Source organism: Bactrocera neohumeralis, chromosome 6 (genome assembly GCF_024586455.1).
Source record: "Bactrocera neohumeralis isolate Rockhampton chromosome 6, APGP_CSIRO_Bneo_wtdbg2-racon-allhic-juicebox.fasta_v2, whole genome shotgun sequence".
Lineage (NCBI taxonomy): Eukaryota > Metazoa > Arthropoda > Insecta > Diptera > Tephritidae > Bactrocera > Bactrocera neohumeralis.
The window spans coordinates 17,547,614-17,571,867 of record NC_065923.1 but is presented as its reverse complement, the minus strand read 5'-3'; the positions used below and the strand labels follow the sequence as shown (position 1 = coordinate 17,571,867).

Below are 24,254 nucleotides of genomic sequence, written 5' to 3'. Positions count from 1 at the left end.
GAAGAAAAAGAAGTGTAGTTTCATCAAAACAATGCACCGTGACACAAGTCAATGAAAACGATGGCAAGAATCCTTGAATTGAGCTTTAAATTGCTTCCGTATCTACCGCAATCTCCATATTTGGTATCCAGCGCCTATTACCTGTTCTCCGATCAGAAAAGAATGTTCGCTGGGAAAAAAGTTTCGTCGAACAAAGAGTGATCGCCGAACCTGAAACTCTTGAAAAGAACTACATTGTGACAAAAAAGAACACGGAAGTTGTAATTAAATTCTCCAAATGAATGGTCTTTTTTAAATTTATTTTGCTAAGTTGGAAGGTCTGTCCTTAATTACTATGCCAAATATGATCGCGCAGCTGCTTAAGTCGGTACACCTCAGTAGTGCGTTGCGATTTTTACAATGGATAAAAATATTGAGCAAAGAATTTGTATCAGATTTTGTATTTCTAACCAAATTTCGTGTGCGGCATCATTGCGAATGTTGGAAAAGGCTTACGGTGATTCAGTTTTTCACAAACACAAGCTTTAGAGCCTTCAAAGTCTGTCGAGAAATTTTTCAGCATTTTTCGTTTTGGACGACCTTCGACCTCTTCAACTAATGAAAATTTAAACAAGTAAGGAAGGGCTAAGTTCGGGTGTCATCGAACATTTTATACTCTCGCACGATAAAGTGATAATCGAGATTTCTTTATCAGTCATTTACATATTTTTCAAATACCGTAAAAGTTTTATTCCGCTATCATCATTTTATCAGATGGATCAAAATATATATTGGAAGAAGGCGTGGTTGTTAACCAATTTCACCCATATTTCGTACATGTCATCAGGGTGTTAAGAAAATATTATATACCGAATTTCATTGAAATCGGTTGAGTAGTTCCTGAAATGGATTTTGGTCCATAAGTGGGCGAGGCCACGCCCATTTTCAATTTTTAAAGAAAGACTGGGTGCATCCTTTGCAATTTCTTCCGTAAAATTTAGTGTTTCTGACGTTTTTTGTTAGTCGGTTTTAGTGATTTTCAACATAACCTTTGTATGGGAGGTGGGCGTGGTTATTATCCGATTTCTTCCATTTTTGAACTGTATATGGCAATGTCTGAAGAAAACGACTCTGTAGAGTTTGGTTGACATAGCTATAGTAGTTTCCGAGATATGTACAAAAAACTTTTTCACGTATTTTAAAACAAATTGCGTCCAAATTTCCCTAATGCGATCCTTTGTGCCAAATTTCACTTTAATATCTTTATTTAAGGCTTAGTTATGACACTTTATAGCTTTTCGGTTTCCGCCATTTTGTGGGCGTGGCAGTGGGCCGATTTTGCCCATCTTCAAATTTAACCTTCTTATGGAGCCAAGGAATACGTGTACCAAGTTTCATCATTTTATCTCAATTTTTACTCAAGTTACAGCTTGCACGGACGGACGGACGGACAGACAGACATCCGGATTTCGACTCTACTCGTCACCCTGATCACTTTGGTATATATAACACTATATCTGACTCTTTTAGCTTTAGGACTTACAAACAACCGTTATGTGAACAAAACTATAATACTCTCCTTAGCAACATTGTTGCGAGAGTATAAAAAAGTTAAGGATATGGTGCTTGAAAATCGTCAGGAAAGTTTTAGGGAGATGGGAAAAGAGCTCGACATCTCTAGCGAATCCGTTCGAATGATTTTGCTAAATATTTTGGGTTTGAAACGCATTCTTTCACGACTCGTCCCGATAAAGCTGATTTTTGTTTCAAAAAAAGTACCGTAAACACGTCTCTTTGGATATGCTTGAACGTCCGAATTCCGATCCCACATTTATGGACAGCATTAAATCAAGGTGATACTTACTGTTTTCGTGATATTCGTGGTTTGGTGCATCATGAATTTGTCCCACAGGAACAAATAGTCAATAAGGAGTTATATTCGGCCATATTGAGGCGTTTGGGTGAGAACATCCGTCGAAAACGGCCGGAATTGTGGAATAAGAGTTTATGGATTTTACACGATGATAATGTACCATCGAGTCAAGCCACGACTGTGACTAAATTTAAAGCAAAAACGCAATGAATACCATCGATCAACCACCATATTCACCAGATTTGGCTCCGGGTGATTTTTCTTGTTCCCCAAATAGAAATCCGCTGAAGACATTTGCAGTCGATCGAAGAAATAAAACAAAATTCGCTGAAGAGCTGAAGGCCATCCTAAAAAATGCTTTTGAAAAGTGTTTCGATGACTGGAAAAATCCTTGGCATAAGTGTATTACATCTGCTGAGGATTACTTTGAAGGCGAAATAATAAATTAATAATTGAATAATTAAGTATTTTATTTACATATTCTCCGCTCTGTATTTTTTGCGTTTCTTCTTTTCGTTGACTTCACTGTAAGAGCAAAAAGGTGTAAATAATTTAATTATTATATAAATAACAACTGCACCCAGTGCGGAAAGTGCATGAACATAAATATTACATAATCGCTGTGAGTTGATCGCGACTTTCAATTGCTGCTCAGTAAGCGAGCCCCTTTGCATTTCCTTACGACCGTGTGTGTGACAACAAACGGCACATATTCACATGAACACATACATATACGCATACACACATACATATACACATACACATGCATAAGTGTGCCTTTGCAATATTTAATATTTATATGTACATGTATGTATGTATTTACTTTCGCCACGCATTGTAATCAATCCGGTGACAAGCAGTAAAATGGATGGCAACGCCACCAGCAGAGTCATGTGCAATTCCACTTTCGTTGCAAGTTAGCGAGTGGGTGTGCGTGTTGCATGATCTATGCAACTTTTAACCTCTTCGTTACTGTAAAAATAGGCAGCAACATATTTACATACAAATACATGTACGAGTAGGTAAAGATGTGTATGTATGTATATGTGTATTTGGTGTGTAATAAATATATGGGCAAGGCTGCACTGGCCCAAACAAGCCTCAGAGTTCCAGCAACACGTTGAAACTGCCGCAGTAAGCAGCAAGCAACTAGTGTGTCGCCAGCATGGAAATGTTGCTCGCGTGGATCGCAATGAAAACAACAAAGCACACGAGTTGACATATATACATACACAAATTTGTATGTGTAGACTGTCAATAGTTTTCCTATGCGCCTATTGCACTTACCACTACATAAATACATATTCGCACTCATACACACACACACACACTCATCCATGCTTGCCTGCAAGTACAAGAAGTAAACAGCAAAAGTCAGCGACCAGCCGACACTCGCTTACGATTACACAATCGCTCTGCCACAACCTTAGCTGTTGTTTTCTTTATTGCTTGTTGTTGGCATTGTTATTGCTGTTGTTGCCGCTATGCATAGTTGTTTTGTACGTGCAATTTGCTTCCTGGTTCGTGTCGCAGTCAATACTGGATTGTTACGTTATGCGACGGCAGCAGCAGCAGCAGCAGCAGCAGCGGCAGTGACAGCGACAGCAACAACAATGCCAACAATAGTTACTCTCGCTAAAAGCGCTCACGGCACTCAGTGCAACAACAATGTGCGCGGCGCTGAGGATGTCACTGGGAGGCAGTCACTGCTGATCAGCTAGGCATTGCTGTTACTACTTTTGCTCTTGTTGTTGTTGTAGCTTCAACTTGTTGTTGCTGTGGCTTCTTTCGCTTTCGCGTTGGGTTAGGCGTAGTCTTTGCCTACTTTTTGTTTTTGCAATTTCTTGCTTTTCCTTACTTTCCATCGCTCGGGCGCTGACTGCGCGCGCGCTCCTCACCAGTGTTGCATGCAGCACTTCATTCCACTCCACTATGCACTTTTCATGTTGCATGCGCTTTTCCTTAGCTGCAGCTAGCCGTATGTGTGTATGTGTTTGCCTCTGAACATTGACTTTCGAGTAATTTTCTTTGCTTTGCCATTTGTTTTTGTTATTTTTGTTGCAAGTGATCGCAAGAGAAAATGAATTTTCCATAGTGTGCGTACTCTCACCATATTATTGTTATTGTTGCCTCTGGCGATCGCATCTATTGGCGCTTGTGTTGGAAACTGCCTTTAAAGTAGTGTACTTTTTTCTAATGCTCATTGTTGTTGTTGTCTTTTTATACCCTGAACAGGGTATATTAAGTTTGTCACGAAGTTTGTAACATCCAGAAGGAAGCGTCGGAGACCCTATAAAGTGTATATATAAATGATCAGTATGTCGAGCTGAGTCGATTTAGCTTGTCCGTCTGTCCGTCCGTCTGTGTGTATATATACGAACTAGTCCCTCAGTTTTTAAGATATCCTTTTGAAATTTTGCAAACATCATTTTCTCTTCAAGAAGCTGCTCATTTGTCGGAACGGTCGATATCGGACCACTATAACATATAGCTGCCATATAAACTGAACGATCGGAATCAAGTTCTTGTATGGAAAACTTTCACATTTGCCAATGTGTCTTCACCAAATTTGGTATAGATTATTTTCTAAGGCAACAATGTAATCTCCGAAGAAATTGGACAGATCGGTTAACTATAGCATATAGCTACCATACAAACTGAACGATCGGAATCAAATGCTGGCATTGAAAACTTTTGCATTTGACAAGATATATTTACGAAATTTGGTATAAATTATTTTCTAAGGCACCAATGTAATCTGTGAAGGGTATATTAGCTTCGGTGCAGCCGAAGTTAACGTTTTTTCTTGTTTCTAACTCTTTTTTACCTTTTGCCTAACTCTTTTACCTTTTTCATAGCCTCTCTTGGGCTTTATGCTCATTACTTCCAATATATCGTACATATATGTAGGTGTGAGTACTTGCAGTGGCTCCTCATGTGGGATTTGTTTACATTGTCTTTGTTGCTTTGCCAATTTCCTCATTCCAACAATTGCTTTCGCCAATGGCATAAGGAAATGATTTTGGCACCCAAGCAAATTAGATTCTCTTCCCAAACGGTACCAGGAAAAGTTTAAGATCGAATATTTGGTGTATAAATACTAGTTGAATGGATCTAAACGAAACAAGCATGCCACGCAGCACTGCAAGCTGAAATTCTGGGCGAATCTTGCATCATAGGCGATAGAAGGGTTCGCATATTTTAAATCTCTCAAATCTATATAATAGGCCCTTTGAAAAATTAGTCTTACGTAAGCTTGTTCTATTAGTACAGAAAAAATGAGGTTGTGCCACGAAAAAGTTTCTTAAAAGATAGGGCCCTCCTTGGGTCATGAAATTTTTAAAATTTGCGAAATATGATGAAAGAAGCACTCGCTCAGAAGTGATCAGCTTTGGCCGATAACAGTGGAAGTGTATTCCATTAGGACAACGCCAGGCCACATACACCGATAGTGACTCGCCTAATACTCCGGAAACTTGGTTAAGAGGTTCTTATACATCCCCATACAGTCCGGGCCTGACACTAAGTGATTATTGCCTGTTTCTATCTATGGCGAATCAACTTGCTGGTGAAAAATTCGCCACAAGAGGAATATGTGAAAATCGACTGCAGAAGTTTTTTGACAATGTGGACAAGGGTTTCTATGAGATTGACATTATGAAATTACCTACAAAATGACAACAACTTATCAAATAAAACGGTGCATAATTGACATGATCAAATCACCAGACCACTGTAATGTCATTAAGGTAGCAGTAGATGCACGAATTCGCCGGAAACTACAAAGCCAATTTTAACCGAATGGAAACTAGCCGGTACTTTGTTGTTCTCATGTACTCCAGTTTTGTACTATGGACCTCCCGTCAACCCGACAAGTGGTGATGATTAACTAGAACTAGTGCAATTGTCAGACTTTTCTGACCCATAGAGGACTCTAAACTACTTAGTATTAACAAAGAGGTTGAATGGTCTTGCTACTTTTTCCTTTATTGCTTGCTTTTGCCAAACTGATATTGAAATATCTCGGTAGACTCACCTTTTTCGAAACGGCCTGGAATTGATATTGCTCGCTTTAATAAATTTGAGGTGAGATCCAAACGCTTTGTCGATTTATGAGGATCTGATGAGCCATTTTTTAAGAGTTTCTGTGTACCACAAAGAACCACCGCTCACTGCTTTTTAAATGAGATCCATCGCTATCTTTCGTGCAAGGATCATGCCTAACCTAATCTAAAACCTTCAGTTTAATTGAAAAAATTGATTGCTTTACTAGACCTTATATAGGGTTTTCCAGCAAGAGTGATATTATTTCTTAAAAAAAAACACTATTTGTTAGAGACATTCAAATGTTTTTTATTTAATGTGAAGTACAATCGAAACAATTAAGTTCTGAACACCACACTTTTCAAATGGCCTCCACGATTTCTTTTGCAGAAACGAGTTCGATGAACCCGATTTTCGAGTACTTTTCCTCTAAGTCAAGTCGTAAGTCATAAATAGCAGGTACTGACCTTTAAAGCTTGAAAAGAGTATTTGTTATTGCTAAAGACCAATGACTTCAAATAACACCACAAGAAGTAGTCTAATGGTGTTAAATCACAACTTCTTGGAGGCCTTCAATGTTACAATTTCTTGAAATAATCGAGTCTTCAAACTTTTCTCACAATAATTCGGTTGTTGCACGTCTTGTTGGAACCAAATGTTGTCAAGATCAACTTCTTCCAATTGCGACCTTAAAAAGTTGATTATCATCGATATATACCGCTGTCCATTGACAGTAACGGCGCCACCAGCTTCATTTCGAAAGAAGTACGGATTGATGTTTCCACCAAACCAAAAACCACACCGAATTGTCAATTTAGGTGAATGTAATGGTTGTGCATGAATAATTTGGATTTTCTGCGCACCAGAATTGACAGCTTTCTTTATTTACCGTACCACTCAGCCGAACGTGAGATTCATCAGAGAAGATGGCTTTCTTAAAAAAGTCGTTTTGGTTTTCGAGTTGTTCCAAGGCAAAATCAGCAAATTCGCGGCGTTTAAGATGGCCCAATGGCTTCGGGTTTTGAGTGAGTACATTGTTATACGGATGTAAGCCCAAATCCATTCTCAAAATCCGTCAGGTTGTGGCCTTAGACGTTCTCATTTTTTAAGAACGTTTTGGAATCGACAAATTGCGGTAGTCACTAACACAAAGCACATGACTACGAAGGATCCAAATGTGAAATATAATTATTTAATTTAATATAAAGTATAAAAAAATTTGGTAAACGATATTCCACTTATTCCCTTCTTTAATAAAAAAAAGTCTATCGAACCTTTTTACAATATTTTCAATAAAAAAAATCCGCAGTCAATCTCAAAAGAGACTTTTAATATTTTATTTATGGTCGCATTGCATTGCTTACTTTATGTGTTCTTTCATTCTAATGGAGTTCGTATCTAATTTCCATCAAACGCGCCAGACAGCTGTTGCGTCTCTGCGCCGCCGCCCACTTCAATGGGGACCCTGCCGGCTATTGATCCCAGCAAAAATGCGCTCTCATCACAACAACTGCGCGCATGTTTTTGCAATTGCTGCCACAGCACATACATACATATATTTGTCTATGTATGTATGCGCCTATGTGTGTGCTTCTATGTGCGCTTCTGTGTGTGTGTGTGTTGATAAGCGAACGTTGGCGCTCAATTGTTGTTCGACTGCATTCATTGCATCCAGAAAATGAAATTATCCGCTAATCGCAAAATACTTCCTGCTTCGTTGAATTTTCTTCAGCTGCTTCGTCGAACCCCGCTCTCTCTCTGCTTCGGTTGTGGCTGCGGCTTCGTCTTGTTCTTCAATTTAGTTGCTGTGTCAGTTTTTCCTTTTAAAGAGCCATTTCAATTGGCAGCGGGTTTTAATGCACTTTCTTCCATGCATGTATGTATGTAGGATGTGTGTGTGTGTGTGTTGTGAGCAGAGAGCAGCAAAAGCGCTAGAGTATAAGAAAAGCGCAACAACAACAAAAATAAGAATAAATAGTTACAACATCAAATTGCAAGTAAAAGCGGTTGCCAGCGAAGTCGCAGCACCGCGCGTTGTTGTTGCAGGCTGAAGAAGTCGAGTAGACGCCGGAGGTACGGCAGCAAATGATCTGTCTGCCGCCTCGCCAGCCCACTCATGCCGTAACGGTTCTCTGCTTGCGATTGTGTGAGCGCGTGTGTGTGAGTAAGTGAAAATAGCCGACTGCAGGCGTGCGTGTGTGTGCGTGTGGAATTGATCTTGAGTCTTGAAGTTGTTGCCTTGTCTATTTTGCTATTTGTTTTCCGCCGTTCTGTTTTTTTTTGCTGTTGTTGCCGTTTTGTATTTGCAATGCGCGTTGTTTTTGCTATTTTTCTCTTGATTTTTGTTTGTGTTTTTTTTTTTTTTGTGTTTGTGAAATAGAAATTGAAAATAGCAGTCGCCGCACAAGTCAAGAACAGCAATAGCGAGTAGCAGCAACAACAACAACGCAAGAAACAACAACAGCTGCTGAAGAAAAACAGGAAAAGTCCCAATTGAGAGTTGCTTGACTCTTTGCTGATTTTTCTTTTAGCTGCAGAAGTTGCGGCAGAGTGTAGCGAAGAGGCAGGGGCGCCTCTCTAGAAGGGACTTGCTCTTACCTCGTTCACACTGCCGCTGACCGCCTCCGCAGCGCTGCCTAGAATTTACTTTACAGCCGGCTGAGTATCGTACTACTAATAGATTAGATAGATAGAGGAGAACAACAACACCAACAACAACAACAGCAAATAAGACAGCACAAATTACAACAACAACCAGGAACTGCTGCACAGCAATATGCTGTCTTAGACGGCCGGAGTGGAGTAGCGCCGTGTCCATAAGCAAAGTTGTTTGCAGAGATCCGACGACAACAGCAACAACAACAACAGCAACGACTGCGAGTCTTGGCGCGGCATTGCCAGGGCTGAGTGGCCGCTAGAACCACAGCGACAGCGGCAGCAGCAGCGACGCCAACAACAATAACTAAGCAAACAACATAGTGACAGTAGTGTAGTGGCAGCAACAACAAAACTTCAAGACAATAACAAAAACAACAACAACAAGAACGTACAAATCGCTGCTGCAACGGCGTTGCATGGCATTTCTGTGCGTATGTATGTATGTATGTACGATCGGTGCTCACTGTGTGTGTGTGTGTACGTGTGTTTGCATGAGTGATTTGTTGTTGTTGCTGTTGCTGCCGTTTCTGGTGTGGTTAGTTCTTCGCCAGTTCGCGCCCATTCGCTTGCGCCAACTCGAGAGTTCGGGAGTTCGGGAGCAAGCAGGGAATCGAATTCTTGTTCTTATTCTTCTATACCCGAAGGTTCTACGGTTTGGTTTGGATTTCGTTTGCGCATTTGGAGCGCTTCGACGCTAACGCTTAGCTCGCTAGCACGCTAATTCTCGCAGGCTTTTGTCCACCAGTATATCTATCGTCATTTACGCGCTTACGGTTCGCTTCCGTATATTCGTTCGTCGGCCGTTTTGTACGAACGCTGTGCGTGGCTGGACTTTTTCTTCCTCCACCACACATTCTAATGGCGGCGCGCGCGCTCATGGATGCGCTTAACTTCTAAATCTAAACTAAACTTTAATTCGAGAATAGAGTTTTCGCCACGCCAGCCAAGCAAAGTGCGCACAAACATAAATAAACCGAACTGAACTGCGTGACACGACCTGTGTCTTTGGCTGAGATTTTTGCCAGTTGCAACCGTGTGTTTTCAGTTTCGCGTACGAAACGAGCGTTCGCGTCGCGTTGTGCGTGTGGACACATAATTCGGACTGTTTTAACAATTTTAAATCGATTTTGTGCAATATTTTTATTTAAGTTTTGAACGTTCTTCAGGAAGTGTTAAAGCTCAAGTGTGAAACGAAGTGAAAGCTTGCAATGAAGGAAGTGCTAATTTTGTGAATTTGATTTCTAGTGAAAATATAACTAAATACTCTGATCTTTTGTTTTGTTATTTTTAAAGCTACGAGAAAAACAGGATACACAAGGATAACCAGAAAAGGAATTTTGAAAAATTTTTACGCATTCATATCATTCAGGAAGTGTATACAAGTTTCTATGCAACCCATTTAAGACCCCGAAGCCCTTAATCTATTTGACAATTAATTATAGTTATAGAGACCTTAGCGGCATATTGGAACTCGTTTTATTATTCAACACTTGTATATGAAAGATCGCTATTATAAGCATATAGACTATGTACATATGTAAATATAGTTTCAACTAATAATTTCTTTTGAATTACTGTTACAAATCGTTATTATTTCAACGATCCCGACGTGCGAACTTAAATGGAATAGGATTAAACGTACTTATTAGAAATCAAAAAAAAAATTAACGATGTTTTCCATAAAGCGGTTCCAGCTCATACTGCTCTCATCTTAAATCTTAATAATCGGGTGATTTTCCTTGACTTTTCGAAAGTTATGTTGAGGTTTTAGAACTATTTCGTTGACTCCTGGCTATTTTAATATAATTATTAAAGATTTTGAAATATTATTTTCAAATATCACACGCTACCATCTTAAGCTCAAGCGTTTATTTCAAGTTGACAGCTAGCTTCGATAGAAAAATTATTTGACAGTTCGGTGTGCCTTCTGACAAACAACATCCAAATACTTCATGAAACAAAAGTTTTAAAAATGTTTTAAAGTTAATTTGTGATTTCAGGGATTTTTAGCACTTTGAGAAAGATATATTAAGATAATAATTTAGTTCAGTGACTTTAATACTTTTAAAAAGAGAGATTTAAAAACATAATTTTCCAGCTTTTATAAAGCTAGCAATCTACTCTCGAATTTCTGGCTATAGAACATAAGACACTGAATTTCTCGCTCTTAGCAAGCTTCATCCTCACTGGAATCAATCCTTAACTAGAATTAACTGATTCAAGCGCTGAGTTTACGCATTATGTTGGGCACTAATTGTCAAAATTTTTTAGAGAAAGAAGTGTAGGCAACATGTGGACACTTTTCTTTCCACTGTACAGTTTTCACTAGACTGCGGTTAAAACACAGCCACACTCTAAAAATTTTATGAGAAGCTCAAGCCGCTTTGACGTTTTACGAAGGTCCTGGCGGGCCATATTTCCACAAGAATCGGCCAGTTTGCTTTACGTAAATATCCAAATTTATGTCCTGTAGAGGAAGGAGCGTAGGAAACATGTGCACACTTTCCAATTTTCGCTAGACTGCGGTTAAAACACAGCCACACTTACGGCGAATTCGCCAGAATTGATATTAGTTCCCTCTAGAAATTTTATGACAGACTCAAGGCGCTTTGATGATTTACAAGGGTCTTGTCGTTCCATATTTAGGTGGCACCCCATGGACTGACATTCTTAGCTTTCCAAATGGGATACTTCATGACATGGGATACTTCCTTGTGGCAACAAGGAACGGCGAGTTTGCTTAAGGCTTTCAGTTTGCTTGTTATTATCTGCTGTTATAATTGACTCTTGTTGATATCGATATTTGGCGTTTAACTTTATTTTCGAAATTTCCGAAAAATAGAGATATTCGATGTTTCAAATATCAATTATTTATAGCCATCTTCAAAGCAGGCCTTACTAATATCGACAATTATTCGAACAAAGATAAAACACATTTCGAAGATTTAGATTTTAGATTTCAATAAACTCATTTCCAAAATTTTTCTGATCAAATTTCCATAAACTCCTCGGAAATCCACGAATGATTTTCCGATTTTTCTTCTTCTTGATTGACGAAGTGATTTAGTCGCTTTTTCCAAGCCATGTCCTTCTCCACTTTTTTCAACCCTGCTAAGATCAGCTGACTACACAGTGAATGCAGATGGAATAAGGACTCTAACTATGCATAAACGAGCTTAAGGGGTCGCATGGGTTTCCTCGGTTAAAAAACAACTTTTTTCAATAATCAAATATTTTATTCGAATTTTTTATTGTTACAAGCATCCACTATTAACAAAGAAATTCTGAAATTTTAGGGAAAACTCCGCCATTTCCGCTGACCCCTCGGAAAAAAGATGCGCTCTCGTTGGCAGAATAACTCCTTACAGGATCATCTAAAGTGAAAAAATACGCGTTTTAGTTAAAACCTTTACTTGAATGAAGGAAAAAAACTGAAACTTGGATTTTTGGCACACATTTTTACAAACAAATTAAAATTGCAGTAAATTTTTTTTTTAATAGTTATAATCGAAAAAAATCCTTCGTCCAAGTCTTCAAGAATTGTATATCAACTCAAAGGCCTTTGTAAAATTTCATGAAGATCGGTTGAGTATTTCTTGAGAACCTTGTCAACCGACTTCTAAATTACACTTTCGACGCATTTAAAGACGGTGCACTTAGCCAAGCTAGCCTCGAGCGCACAAGTTCTCAAGGCTGTATCTCAAAAACTATTACTGGATCTAATTGAAATTATTTAAAACCCATTAAATTGCTTAATATTACGTTTTTGGTTGGCTCTTATTTATTTTTCAATTTTTATAATTCGAAGTTTTTTAAACGTCTCGAATCAAAGATATTCCTATTAAATTCCGTTTTGAGCTAAAAAATCTCAATGTCACAACACAAATATTAGATCTGCTTAGCTACTTTGGTTTGCTAGTTTTAGGGCTGTGGCTTAGGCAGTTTGAACCACAATATTAATCAATAACACGCAGTCTTTGGTTAAACCTTCCTTAAGTTACTCTTTAATTAGATTATATAGACCGGAAGGTGTTACTATGTTCCTCTTTATTATAATTGACATTCTAATATTTCCGTAAACATCTCAAGTTTTCAAACAATGTTGAGTCCGTAAATATATGGTATAAGAAACCTCCCTTATCGACCTTTTCAAACGTAACTTAAACCGCACTTTAACTACCATCATAACAGTTCAGATACAACCAGTTATTCATTCGAGTAAATATGAGTTTTTTTTTATTCAAAATATCATTCAAGAACAATACCATACCACACGCTTGAGTACACCGTTCATGATCCGTAAGTATATGTATACACCACTTCACGAATTCTTAAGTACTCGTCCAATCCTTGTTGTATCCACAGCCTCAGATCAATGCAATAAACAGAATATATGACTTGATAGTGATACTGAACATAAATAAAGTTAATAATAAATATAACTAAATAACAAAAATCATACGTGAGTTAAAAAAATAATTAAAAAAATAATTTAAAAAAATAAAAAAATGACTGCGAAAAACTTTAGTGTTTCGTTGATACTTCCGTGAATAATTCCATTTGTTTGTGCGCGCTACAACACGCCCTCGTTAAAAAACTCGTGCGAAATGAAATCTCAGTAAATGCGCTAGCATCCATAGACAATACTTTCCTAAGTGCAAGCCTAGTGACTATATCAAAAAACAAAAAAAAACCGTGTCCGCTCTAAAGAGAATTTGATTACATCGCTGCTTTCGCTTATCCACACAATGTTGACAATGGAGGATGACAACAGCGAAACATGGATGTATTCAAAATAGATTTGGAACAGTCGCATATCCATTCGAGTCTCGTTGAAAGCCACAACAGCACGAATAACAGTAGCCAAACACATAATCTATATACGCCCGGCGGCATAGCCGGTGGCGCCGACAATCGCGAACCGCAACACACCACCCACCAACATCACCACAACCACAACCACCATAACCTACACCAAGTCGAACAACGTCCACAGCAACAACAGCTGCAACACCAACAGCAGCAACAACTTTATAATAGCATAAATGCGAATGGCGACGATTGCGACGATGAAGACGATCCCTTGCCCGAAGTGAGTTTTGATGCCAATTCCGATTTCAATTTGCACTTCTTCGACACGCCCGACGATTCGTCGACGCAGGGCGCCTTCAGTGACGCTGGTTCGCTTGAATCCGATGCTTATGCCACCAGTTCACCACCCACACCACCACCAACACAATTACATGCGCTAAGCGGTGTAGAGCCCTAAGTGAGGAGTCCACCGCGGTGACAGCCTCAGCGGCGGTAGCAGCAGCAGCACAATTACACATCGCCGATACGATAAATTCCCATTGCAATACAAATGCGGAAGTAAGCGAATCGCTGAAATTGCTGACAGATGATTGCACGTCCTTTTATCATCAACAACAATCAACGGTCACACTAAATGGCGGCACTCCATCTTTAGGTATACCGTCTAATTGCGTCGCTTATTTGGGCTCGACGAACAATAACACAACAACAACTGCGCAATCCATCAACGGCGGTGGTATCGCTTGCAATACTGGCAATTCATCGTCATCAGCCGCGTCCACACCGGCTTCGTCCGTTTCGTCGTCGTCCACAGCTTCGTCCACATCGCCAATAGCAGCGAGTAACGGCAGTGCAGCAGCCGCTACAGCCGCACATATCATTGCGCTCGGCAATGGTGGAGGTACATTGTACTCCAACAGCGGTCTCCATTCATTCTGTCAATCGCATTCATCGTCCTCATCCGGCTGCTCTTCAAATTCGTCGGCCGGCAGCAGTTGTAGCCACAACGGCAACACCAACGGCAGTGGACAACACATTGGACGTAGTAACGGAGCCACCGTATCATCGTTGGTTGCTGAGCATTGTCTTGGGGAGCGCCATCATACAGCAGCAACAGCAGCAGCAGCGTCAGCGTCAGCAACAATCAACCCAGCGAACGCGTGCGTCGCAATCACCAACTCTACATTGGCTAATGTAAAACACTCGCATGGTATGTCCTTCGAATGTCTTGTTGTTGTTATAAATGTGCATACTGCTGATACAGGGTGTCTCATTAGTGATATAGAAAATAAAATTACAGCTTGATCTCTCAACTCACTAGAAATGTACCCAAAACTTGATTAAGAGTATAAAGCCGACGTACTTAGATATGTCCTTAGTTTTAGAGAATATCGGATTCTATATTCTCTCGGATATTAGCTATTTTATGGTGAAGAATATCGGTTCTTGAGTTGTATAATTCTCAGATTTCTCAAATACCTTTATTTGAGAAATTGGTAATAGTCAATAATTAAATTGAAGCTTTCTTAATGGTTGAGAAAAGATCACCTCTCTTTAACAAAATTTTGGCTCTTAAGCTTCCTCAAAGCACTTCAGTTTGACATCTGTATTGCACAAAGTAGTATTCCCTTAAATTTTATTAAAGTATTTTTGAACAGGTGGCAACTCTGGTTAAAATATTTTAAATTGTAACTTTTTCAAACCTTCTCTATAGCGTTTTCATATCTCCTTTATTTATTTAATTAAACATTTAAATCAGGTGGCAACTCTTCCGGAAAATACCGCCAAGGGTAATATATTTTATTAAGCTACAGAACGTTTTTTCAAGTAAATTTTTTTCAGTATCCTGTTTTTATTAATCTTGTGATATTTATATTACTTTAAACAGGTGGTAACTCTTTCCAATTTTTTTATATTACTTTAAACAGGTGGTAACTCTTTCCAAACTGATCTATTTGAGAATTTTTTAAAATGATTTTTAGTTTGCTACCTATGTTGAAATTCTTCTTTTATATTATTAATTTTATTGAAATATATCATTTCCATTAGGTGGCAACTCTCTTCGGAAATATTTTCAACTGTAAATTTTTAATCCTCCTACCTTTGGTACCTTTTGAGTAGCGTTTTTTTATAGTTTCTGCCTTATAAATTTCAACCACGTGGCAACCCTTTACAAAAATATTTTCAGCTGTAAGTGCTGTAATTTTCTTCAATCTGATAGTTTGATTTTTTGGCGACTATTTTTTTTACAGTTTGTTGACTTATAAATTTCAAACATGTGGCAACCCTCTACAAAAATATTTTCAATAATAAGTTTTTCATTCTCTTCCGTTTGATATATGTATGTTTTATAGCGGTTGTTTATTTTATAGCTTTTCTATCTTTAAATTTCAAATATGTGGCAACCCTTTGCAAAAATATATTCAACCGTATGTTTTTTAATTATCTTCCATTTGATACTTATTTTTTCGATTCCTTATTTTGTAGTTTTTTGACCTATACATTTCAAACAGGTGGCAACTTTTCTGTCTTATCCTTCTTGTTGTAAACTAGACGAGTTTTACAACGAACAATAAAAAAATATTTCAATCGGTTCATTTCAAAAACTCACTTCCTGAAGAGTACTTTCCACTTCTAAAACAGCGCATTTGTAACTAGTTCATGGACAATACTTAGTTTTTACAGGTTTACAGGGTGGTTTAGAGACAACAATTATGCAAAAGCGAGTCGATAATTTGTTCTCAACTTTGATTTCTCCATGTGCCGTATCGTTCTGCTCGAGTGCTTCAGCCAATTTCCAATCAATTTAATCGTTTTATTTTACACCCTTTTTACAAGCAACTGATTACTAGGCGCTTTCTTCTATTTGTCAATCTTTAATTTGTTTTTAAGTAATATTTTACACATACATATGAACATTATGTACATATGTTGGTGTTTATTGGTTTTGATTCCAGCTTTATTTGACTTAGCAATTGCATAACCAGGAAATCACACTTCAATTCTCATAAAAGCACGAAATTCATACAACTACGTACTACATACAGTAGCGGATCCAAAAAAAAAGGTCGCCTCAAAAAAAAATGAAAATATTTCTTGCTCCTTGGTTGTATGTATGCGTCTTAGCGATAAGAGAGAACCAAATTAATTTTTCTGTAGATTTCACTAGAGGGAATCTCGACAAATTTGTAAGATTTATAATCTCTAGAAAAAGCTGCTTAGTTTTGTTATTAACAATCCTACTCTCCACCATAAATTTATGGTCTGACTGCTGTCATCTTCTATGTATATGTATATTAGGGTGCTTCAGAAAAAATTTTTGAATTTTTTTTTTCAACTCTTACCCCCTCAAATGTTAGTGATTGACAAACAAAAAATCCTCCCTCAAGCCTGACGCTGTAGCCCTAATGTATATACATATTACCAGTATATATACATATAAGAAAACAATACGTGCCACCAGTGTTGAATTTTTACTAAAACTCATAAAACGTGTAGGCGATCAATTTAGAGCATGAAAACTTTTCGTATTTTATTATTGTACAAATCTATATATTTTTCAGTGCAGGTCTACAGCAAGAGAAAAATAAAATTCCGAAAAGTCAACTTTTGGAAGTGTAGAAGACTACCAGACATGATAAAGTCTGAAACTCCTTATCAGGATTTGTAGGCCGTGTAACTTTCAGCATTTATTCAGTACAATAATCCTTCCTTAATATTGTAAACAACTCGATGTCTTTTGAAATTTCCTTAATTTTATTTTAATCTGTTTTATCTAGATTAATCATTATAGTGAGCTTTAATGGAAGAATTTGGACTGTTTTCAAGTTTTAAAGTCATGAATGTCGATTTCCGGCATCGAAGAAATGCATATGTTACCGAATAAAGTATCAGCATACGAAATTTAAATTTACGAGAGTGCCATAATATCTAAACTACAACCTCTTCTATTATCTTTGTAACCTGCGCCCCATACAACCGATATCTTTTTGCATTTTTTTCAACTTTTACATATATTTTTGTAGTACGAGTTTGCTTCGAAATAAGTCTTACTCTCTACGATTACCTATTTTTTAAGATCTTGGTGAAAGTCGCTAAAGTCCAGACCAAATGAATACTGTGGACGATGAAAATCGATTGGAATCGAAGACAGCATACTATTTTGTCAAAGTTTTCTTTGGTTTGTCTTACATGAAACAGAACAGGAATCGCTTTTAAACCTTCCAATACTTTCGATTAGCTATAAATTGATTTGTCGCATAAATGTTAATCATAATCGGAGAATATCATAGGGTATCCATTCAAAAATACAGACGTCATTCTATGTTTTACCCATTTACACATGTATATGTAAATTACCAGCCCGACGAGCTGAGTCGATTTAGTCATGTTCGTCTGTATCTTTGTATACACGTAACTGGTCTCTAACTTTTTTCGATATCGATCTGACATTTACCACACGTCTTTTCATCCTAAGCAGACGTTCAATTGTCGGAACCACCGACACTATTATAGCATATAACTGCCATACTAACTGACCATCAAACTCCAGACCTTTTTTGAAAAACTTTTTTCTTTGACAAGATATCTTCACGAAATTCGGTATGAATTACAAGGTACAAAGCAACGTTATAATCTCTTACTATATTGTTCTGATCCGACCACTATAGCACATAGCTGCCATATAAACTGAAAGAAAAAAGCTTATTTGTGATCTGAAAAAGGAAGGAAAGGGACTTGGTTGAATTTTTAAGAGTTAAAATGAGTCCTATAGAAAAAAGTTATATGACAATGTTATAGGTAAAGAAAAGATCTATATCTCTTTTATATTGTCTTTTTTCACATAACCTCAAAATTTATGTGAAAAATTTAAATAACCGAGCTTTTGGGTTTTCTGTTTTTATCTTGTCAAAACTTTTTTCTTTCACAAAATTTAGTGTAAAATTACCTTCTTATGTCCTAAATGTTTATTCTTCTTCTTTATTGGCGTAGACACCGCTTACGCGGTTATAGAGTTAACAACAGCGCGTCAGTCGTTCCTTCTTTTCGCTATTTGACGCCTATTCATGATACCAAGTGCAGCAAGGTCGTTTTCATTTCATCTCTTCAACGCAGTGGACGTCTTCCTTTTCCTCTGATTCCCCTGGCGGGTACTGCGTCGAATACTTTCAGAGCTGGACTGTTTTCATCCATGCGGACGACATGACCTAGCCTGCGTACTTAGCCGCTGTCTTTTAATTCGCTGAACTATGTCAATGTCGTCGTATATCTAATACAGCTCTTCATTCTATCGAATGCGATATTCGCCGTGGCTAATACGCAAAGGACTATAAATCTTCCGCAGAACCCTTCTCACGAAAACTCATAACATCGATTCATCAGATGTTGTTAACGTCCATGCTTCTGCACCATATAGTAGGACGGGAAAAATGGGTGACTTACAGAGTTTGGTTTTTGTTCGTCGAGAGAGGACAAAAAGGGGGTCTCTCGTCCGAGGCAGTTGTTTGCTTTTCATTAGGGGCGTTTTTTACGTGGCGTGTCCCAAACCCAGCGCACAACCCCGGAAAGGAATGGATCGCCTTCTCATTATAGCGCGCCGTTGTTCTTTGGCTACCCAGAGAATACTTGATCTAAGACCGGAAGTCGTGAGCTGCATGAGCCATATGTAAAAGAATCGTTTCTGGCCACTCCCAAGTGAATGGAATTCAGAGAACTTTCCTCACTTGCGTGCACTTCTACACATGACTCCATCCTCGTGTTTATTAGCCACCATAATTATATAAAATATTCAATATCAATTAAAAAAACCGCCATCCTTACAACTTTAGACACCACTGTATATTTATATTTGCTCATTACATGCAATATTTACAATAACTGCCCATTGTTTGCTCCAACCAACGCCCGTACGCCACGAAATTTAGTCAGGGCAATGACGCCGGGCAATTTATTAGCATTTCAATTTGCGGAAGCCCCGACAGACATTGGAAAAGTGTGGAAAGTGAAATATGAAGAGCCGAAGAAAATCACCACGAAATGGCTGGCAAAGTGCAATCGACAGTAACGAATCTGCACTCGTCGGCAAAACGCTTAACGAAATCGACAGAAAGCAAATGAGCGTTTAATTTGTGCATTTTCGCCAATCAATTGCACTGACAGTGCGACAGCCGCGTAAACGCTTCCGCTTCCTTTTGCGGAAAACTTATGAATCGTACAAACACACACACTCCGACATGTATGTACATGCCTGCGAGCATATACTTGTATGTACATAGTTGGCTTGGTGCGATTGGCGCAGCGTGCAGCTTGTTGGCCGTCATGTAGCACGCTGTGGCAGCAGCAGTTGTTGCACATTTGCAACAATTATTCGCATGCATGCTGCAACACTTGATGTTACTTGGCTGTTGTTATTGTTGTTCTGTTATTTGTTTTTCGATTTGGCGTTTGACGTTTAGTTGCTGCTGCGAGCGTTAAACAGCGGTCCACTAATGAACCCATATTGAACGACAAACATAATCAGCAGGCAGTATGTTGCATGTTGCATGCTTACTTCTTGAGCCACACATTAATTTATTTCCATTATATACAGCCATATATGGTTACCTTTCTTTCTCTTTTGCTGTTGTGTTGTCGTCACTTTTTATGCCTACTTAAATATTATGTTACTTTGGTTATTTTCCGAGACTTATGTGTTGGACGCCCAACAGGAAATATAAGAAGCTTTTTATAAAAAAAATATAGAGGATTGATACTTTGTTTCATTATTGGTCTGGGAATATGTCTTAGTATCATCGGATTGAAAACCTTCAATAAGAGTCATTAATTCAATAATTTACTCTCACAAGATCAATCTGGTCAGATTTGACTCAGACTGGTCCACAAAAACTACGTGCGTAAACTGAATCAATAAAAAATTTAAATTAAACAGTTGACTCTCGTAAATGTTTTATAAGTGTTTTGGGGAGTCTGCTTTATTACGGACATAAGTATTTGAGTGTCACAAAATATTCAGTGAAGGTCGGGAAGTCATCAAAACCTTGCATTATGGGAGTCGTCCATGACCACCGTTGTTGATGATAACTTGTAAAAAGTTGAGGTGCTTGAAAGCCGTCGGTTTGCTATCAGAAAGATAAGTGAGGATCTTAACATCTCTTAAGGATCGCCAACGGGTCACTGCTTGATTCGCACCAAAAGACCGGAATCTTTTGAAAGAGCGATGTCGATTAGAGGTCGAAAAAGAGTGGCTTGACAACGTAGCTGAGGACCCTACATTCATCAAATGCTTCATTATGGTAACGAAATGAAACTGTCAACAATCTAGCGAATAGCGCTGCAAAAATGAGCTGAAACCGAATTAAACAATATTCGCTGAATGGAACTCATCTCAGACGAGGCAGGTGTTTAGAAAATTGTGTAAATAGTTGTCATGCTTGTATCGGTTCACAAAAAAAAACTTATTTTAAAGCGATAAAAAGGATTCTGTACTAAGATACATGATACAGTGTTTTTTGGTTCTGAGTTAAATTTGATCAGATGTATTTGTAAAGAATTGCCTAATGAGACTTTTATGGCTATTATGACTATTCTTCCAAGCTTCGACTCTTCTCTATTGAAACACAATTTTCACCCAATATGCCTATTACAAAAGTTTGTGTAAGACAGATTTTTGATTATTTAAAAATTAGCTGCTGGATAGTAGTCAACAACTTAGAAAACTAAAGAGATATCATTCGTTGGATCTCCTTTTTCGAGTCAATTGATCTCACCTTCATTTTTGTAAAATATTGTTCTACACTCCAACAGCATGATTTCCGTGAACAAATTTAGTTATTGTCATTTTAATACTAAGACAGATTCTAAATAAACTGCATGTTATAAGAAAAAACATATTTTAAAGCACATTCGTCGAATACGAACACATCATATCTATCAAGGCTTCTAAAATTAGTCAAGCGATACCTTAAGGCATTATTTTTGATGAGAACTCATAAAACCACAACAATTCTACTACACTGAAAATTTCTTTTCTCTAAAATCAGTACCTTTCATTACTATTTATACGAGTATTATTTAATTTTTACAAAATTTTGCCTATCACTAAATTCTTTACAACCAAACAATTTCAAGACTGCACAAAACTGATTAATAATTTGGATAAATCACTCTAAAAAGATTTATTGACAGCACGGTTTCTAACATTAAGCCGAACTCTAAACCTTTTTGTAGTTTTGCAAAAACTAGAAAGGCGACTTCGGCCATTCCTTTCGCTTTACGCTAGGGTGATAAGTGGACTGCTGGTGAAATTTCCAACTTGTTTGCTGAATTCTTCAAATCAAATCATGATGAGCTTGGAACTACTTCTACCTTTTCTGCTAAATCAAGCCTTCTTTCAAACTTGATCTTGATGGGCTGCCACCTGTACTTATAAAGAATAATCCTTGCCTTTTTTATCCTCTCAAGCTTCTCTTCAATAAGTCTCTCTCAACTGGTAACTTTATTTCAGATTGTATGTAAATTGACATTCATCACACCTAATCTTAAAGGTAGGAGAAAGGATGTAACAGGTTGTTCAAAAAATTTTTCGTTAGATAAGAGAAGGCATTGCTACTAGGCCAAATTTTGTTTGTTTGTTTGTTGGTACACTCTTCATATGAACGTATGTGAAGTTTCATTTCAATCTGTCAATTCATTCTTTACAAGCCATTTTGTGTCGCCGTGTCACAGTAGTTTTTTACATGGAAAAAAATTGAATATCGTGCAGTGATAAAATTCTTATTTTTGGAAGGTGTAACACCAAAAGAAATTAACGAATGATTGTTCAAAGTATATAATGATTATACACCTACAATTAGAACAGTAGAAAGATGGGTTGCTGAACTTAAATGTGGTCGTACAAGCCTTGAAGACGATCCACGTGAAGGACGTCCAAAAAGCGCAACAACACCAAAAATCATAGCCAAAATACAGAATATGGTTTTGGAAGAACGTCGATTGACTGAGAGAGATTTAGTAGCGGCTCTACACATCTCATTAGCCAGTGTGAGCCATATTTTAAGTGAAATTTTTGGTTTTAGAAAGCTGTGTGTACAATGGGTGCCGCATTCGCTAACAATGGAACAAAAACACATTCGAATGCGACTTTCTCAGCAACATTTGGAGCGTTTTAAAAAGGATAAAGTGGATTTTGTTCGTCGATTCATCACTATGGATGAGACTTGGGTCTATCACCATGATCCTGAATCAAAACAAGAGGCTAAAGAGTGGTGTGAACCTGGTTGTTCGGCTTCGAAACGAGTTCGTGTCCGGAAATCGGCCAAGAAGGTTATGGCATCAGTTTTTTGGGATGCGAGAGGAATTTTGTTTGTGGATTACTTGCAAACTGGTAAAACAATTAATTCTGAATATTTTGCAACCTTTTGAACCAGTTTAAGGAAAAAATTGGTCAAAAACTACCCGATTTGCAGAAAAAAAAATAATTTTTCATCAAGACAATGCAACGTGTCGCAAGAGCATTTTGATAATGGCTAAAATCTATGAATTAAAGTACGAATTGTTGGAGCATCCACCGTATTCACCAAATTTGTCCACCAGCGACTTCCATTTGTTTCCAGAAATCAAAAAATTTAAGCGTGGCAAGCATTTTTCATCAAATGAAGAGATCATAACGGCTGTTGAAGCGTATTTAGCAGACCTTCCGGATTCTCACTTCAGGGATGGGATCCACAGATTGGAGGATTGTTGGAGCAAGTGTATTAACGTTCATGAAGATTATATTGAGTAATAAAGGGTATTTTGAATCATAAAATTATGTTTTTCTTATTAAACGACAAAACTTATTGAACAACCTGGTAGTCTCCAATTACAGGCCTGTTTCTAAACTCTCTACCATTTCCAAAATTTTTTAATAATTTTCTTTTGCAGTTAAATCAATCACTAACGTTAATAAGTATGGGTTTGTTTCTGGTCGCTTTACTTGTCAAATTTAGCTGTTTTTAGTGATTATTGCATGCATACCTTTTCCGCTGGATTTCATGTAGATTGTATTTATACATATTTCTCTAAAGCCTTTGATAAGTTTTCACACAATATTTCTTAGTGTCCATTTACAGTGATGTTTAATTAACAACAACTAGAAGCTTTTCCAACTATTTTGAACGCAAAAACATTATATAAAATATTTCATTACAATTTTGTTAACAAAATTTCCTACAAGGTATGCTCCTCATGCACTCACTTGGCACCCGCCAACGCTCAGTGGTCTCATTTATTGTGTTGCATGTTGAAAAGCGTTTAACAACTGCTCGACTGCAACAGTTAATTGTAATTTGTATATGTGGAAACTGTTAATTACTCTGAATACGCTGCACGCCAACAATTTGTTAGTGTTTTTGTGGTAACAGCGTGCACTTCCGTTTTCCTTTGCTTGATTCGCAAAGTTGGTCGTAATAATTTCTTTTGGCGCCTAAAATTTAACACATTTGCTGCTACTGCGCAGAGAAGTTGTATTTGTACTAAATAATAGTATTTATACAAATGTTTCCTTAGCATATATACACATAAATTTCTAGATCATATGGCGTAAACGGGTCACACACTCGTTTATAGCAGTTTTGATGTTTGACAGTTTATAGCATCTGACAGTTAGATCACGTCAAATTAAAAATGTCAAAAAATTTCGAAACAAAATCAAAAACTGTATAAATTCCGAATCCAAAATTTTGTGATTTAACTGAAAGTTAAGATAACATGGTTGATGAAGAAGCAGTTGTCATAAAACCAACAGAAAATAAAACAAGAAAAAACGTTAACTTCGGTTGCACCGAAGCTAAATACCCTTCACAGGTGCATTTCTGTTAGTAACTATGTGTTCAGTTTGTATGGCAGCTAT

At 37.6% G+C, this 24,254-nt stretch overlaps 1 protein-coding gene across 1 annotated transcript in view; it reads left to right on the top strand.

Moving 5' to 3' along the window:
* The first annotated feature begins 13,334 nt into the window (after window positions 1–13,334).
* LOC126763478 (ecdysone-induced protein 78C) overlaps window positions 13,335–24,254 on the top strand; it is a 188,984-nt gene continuing 178,064 nt past the window's right edge. The window contains 2 exon segments of the mRNA XM_050481017.1: window positions 13,335–13,815; window positions 13,818–14,576. Of these exon segments, the coding sequence (XP_050336974.1) occupies window positions 13,335–13,815; window positions 13,818–14,576 (1,240 nt within the window).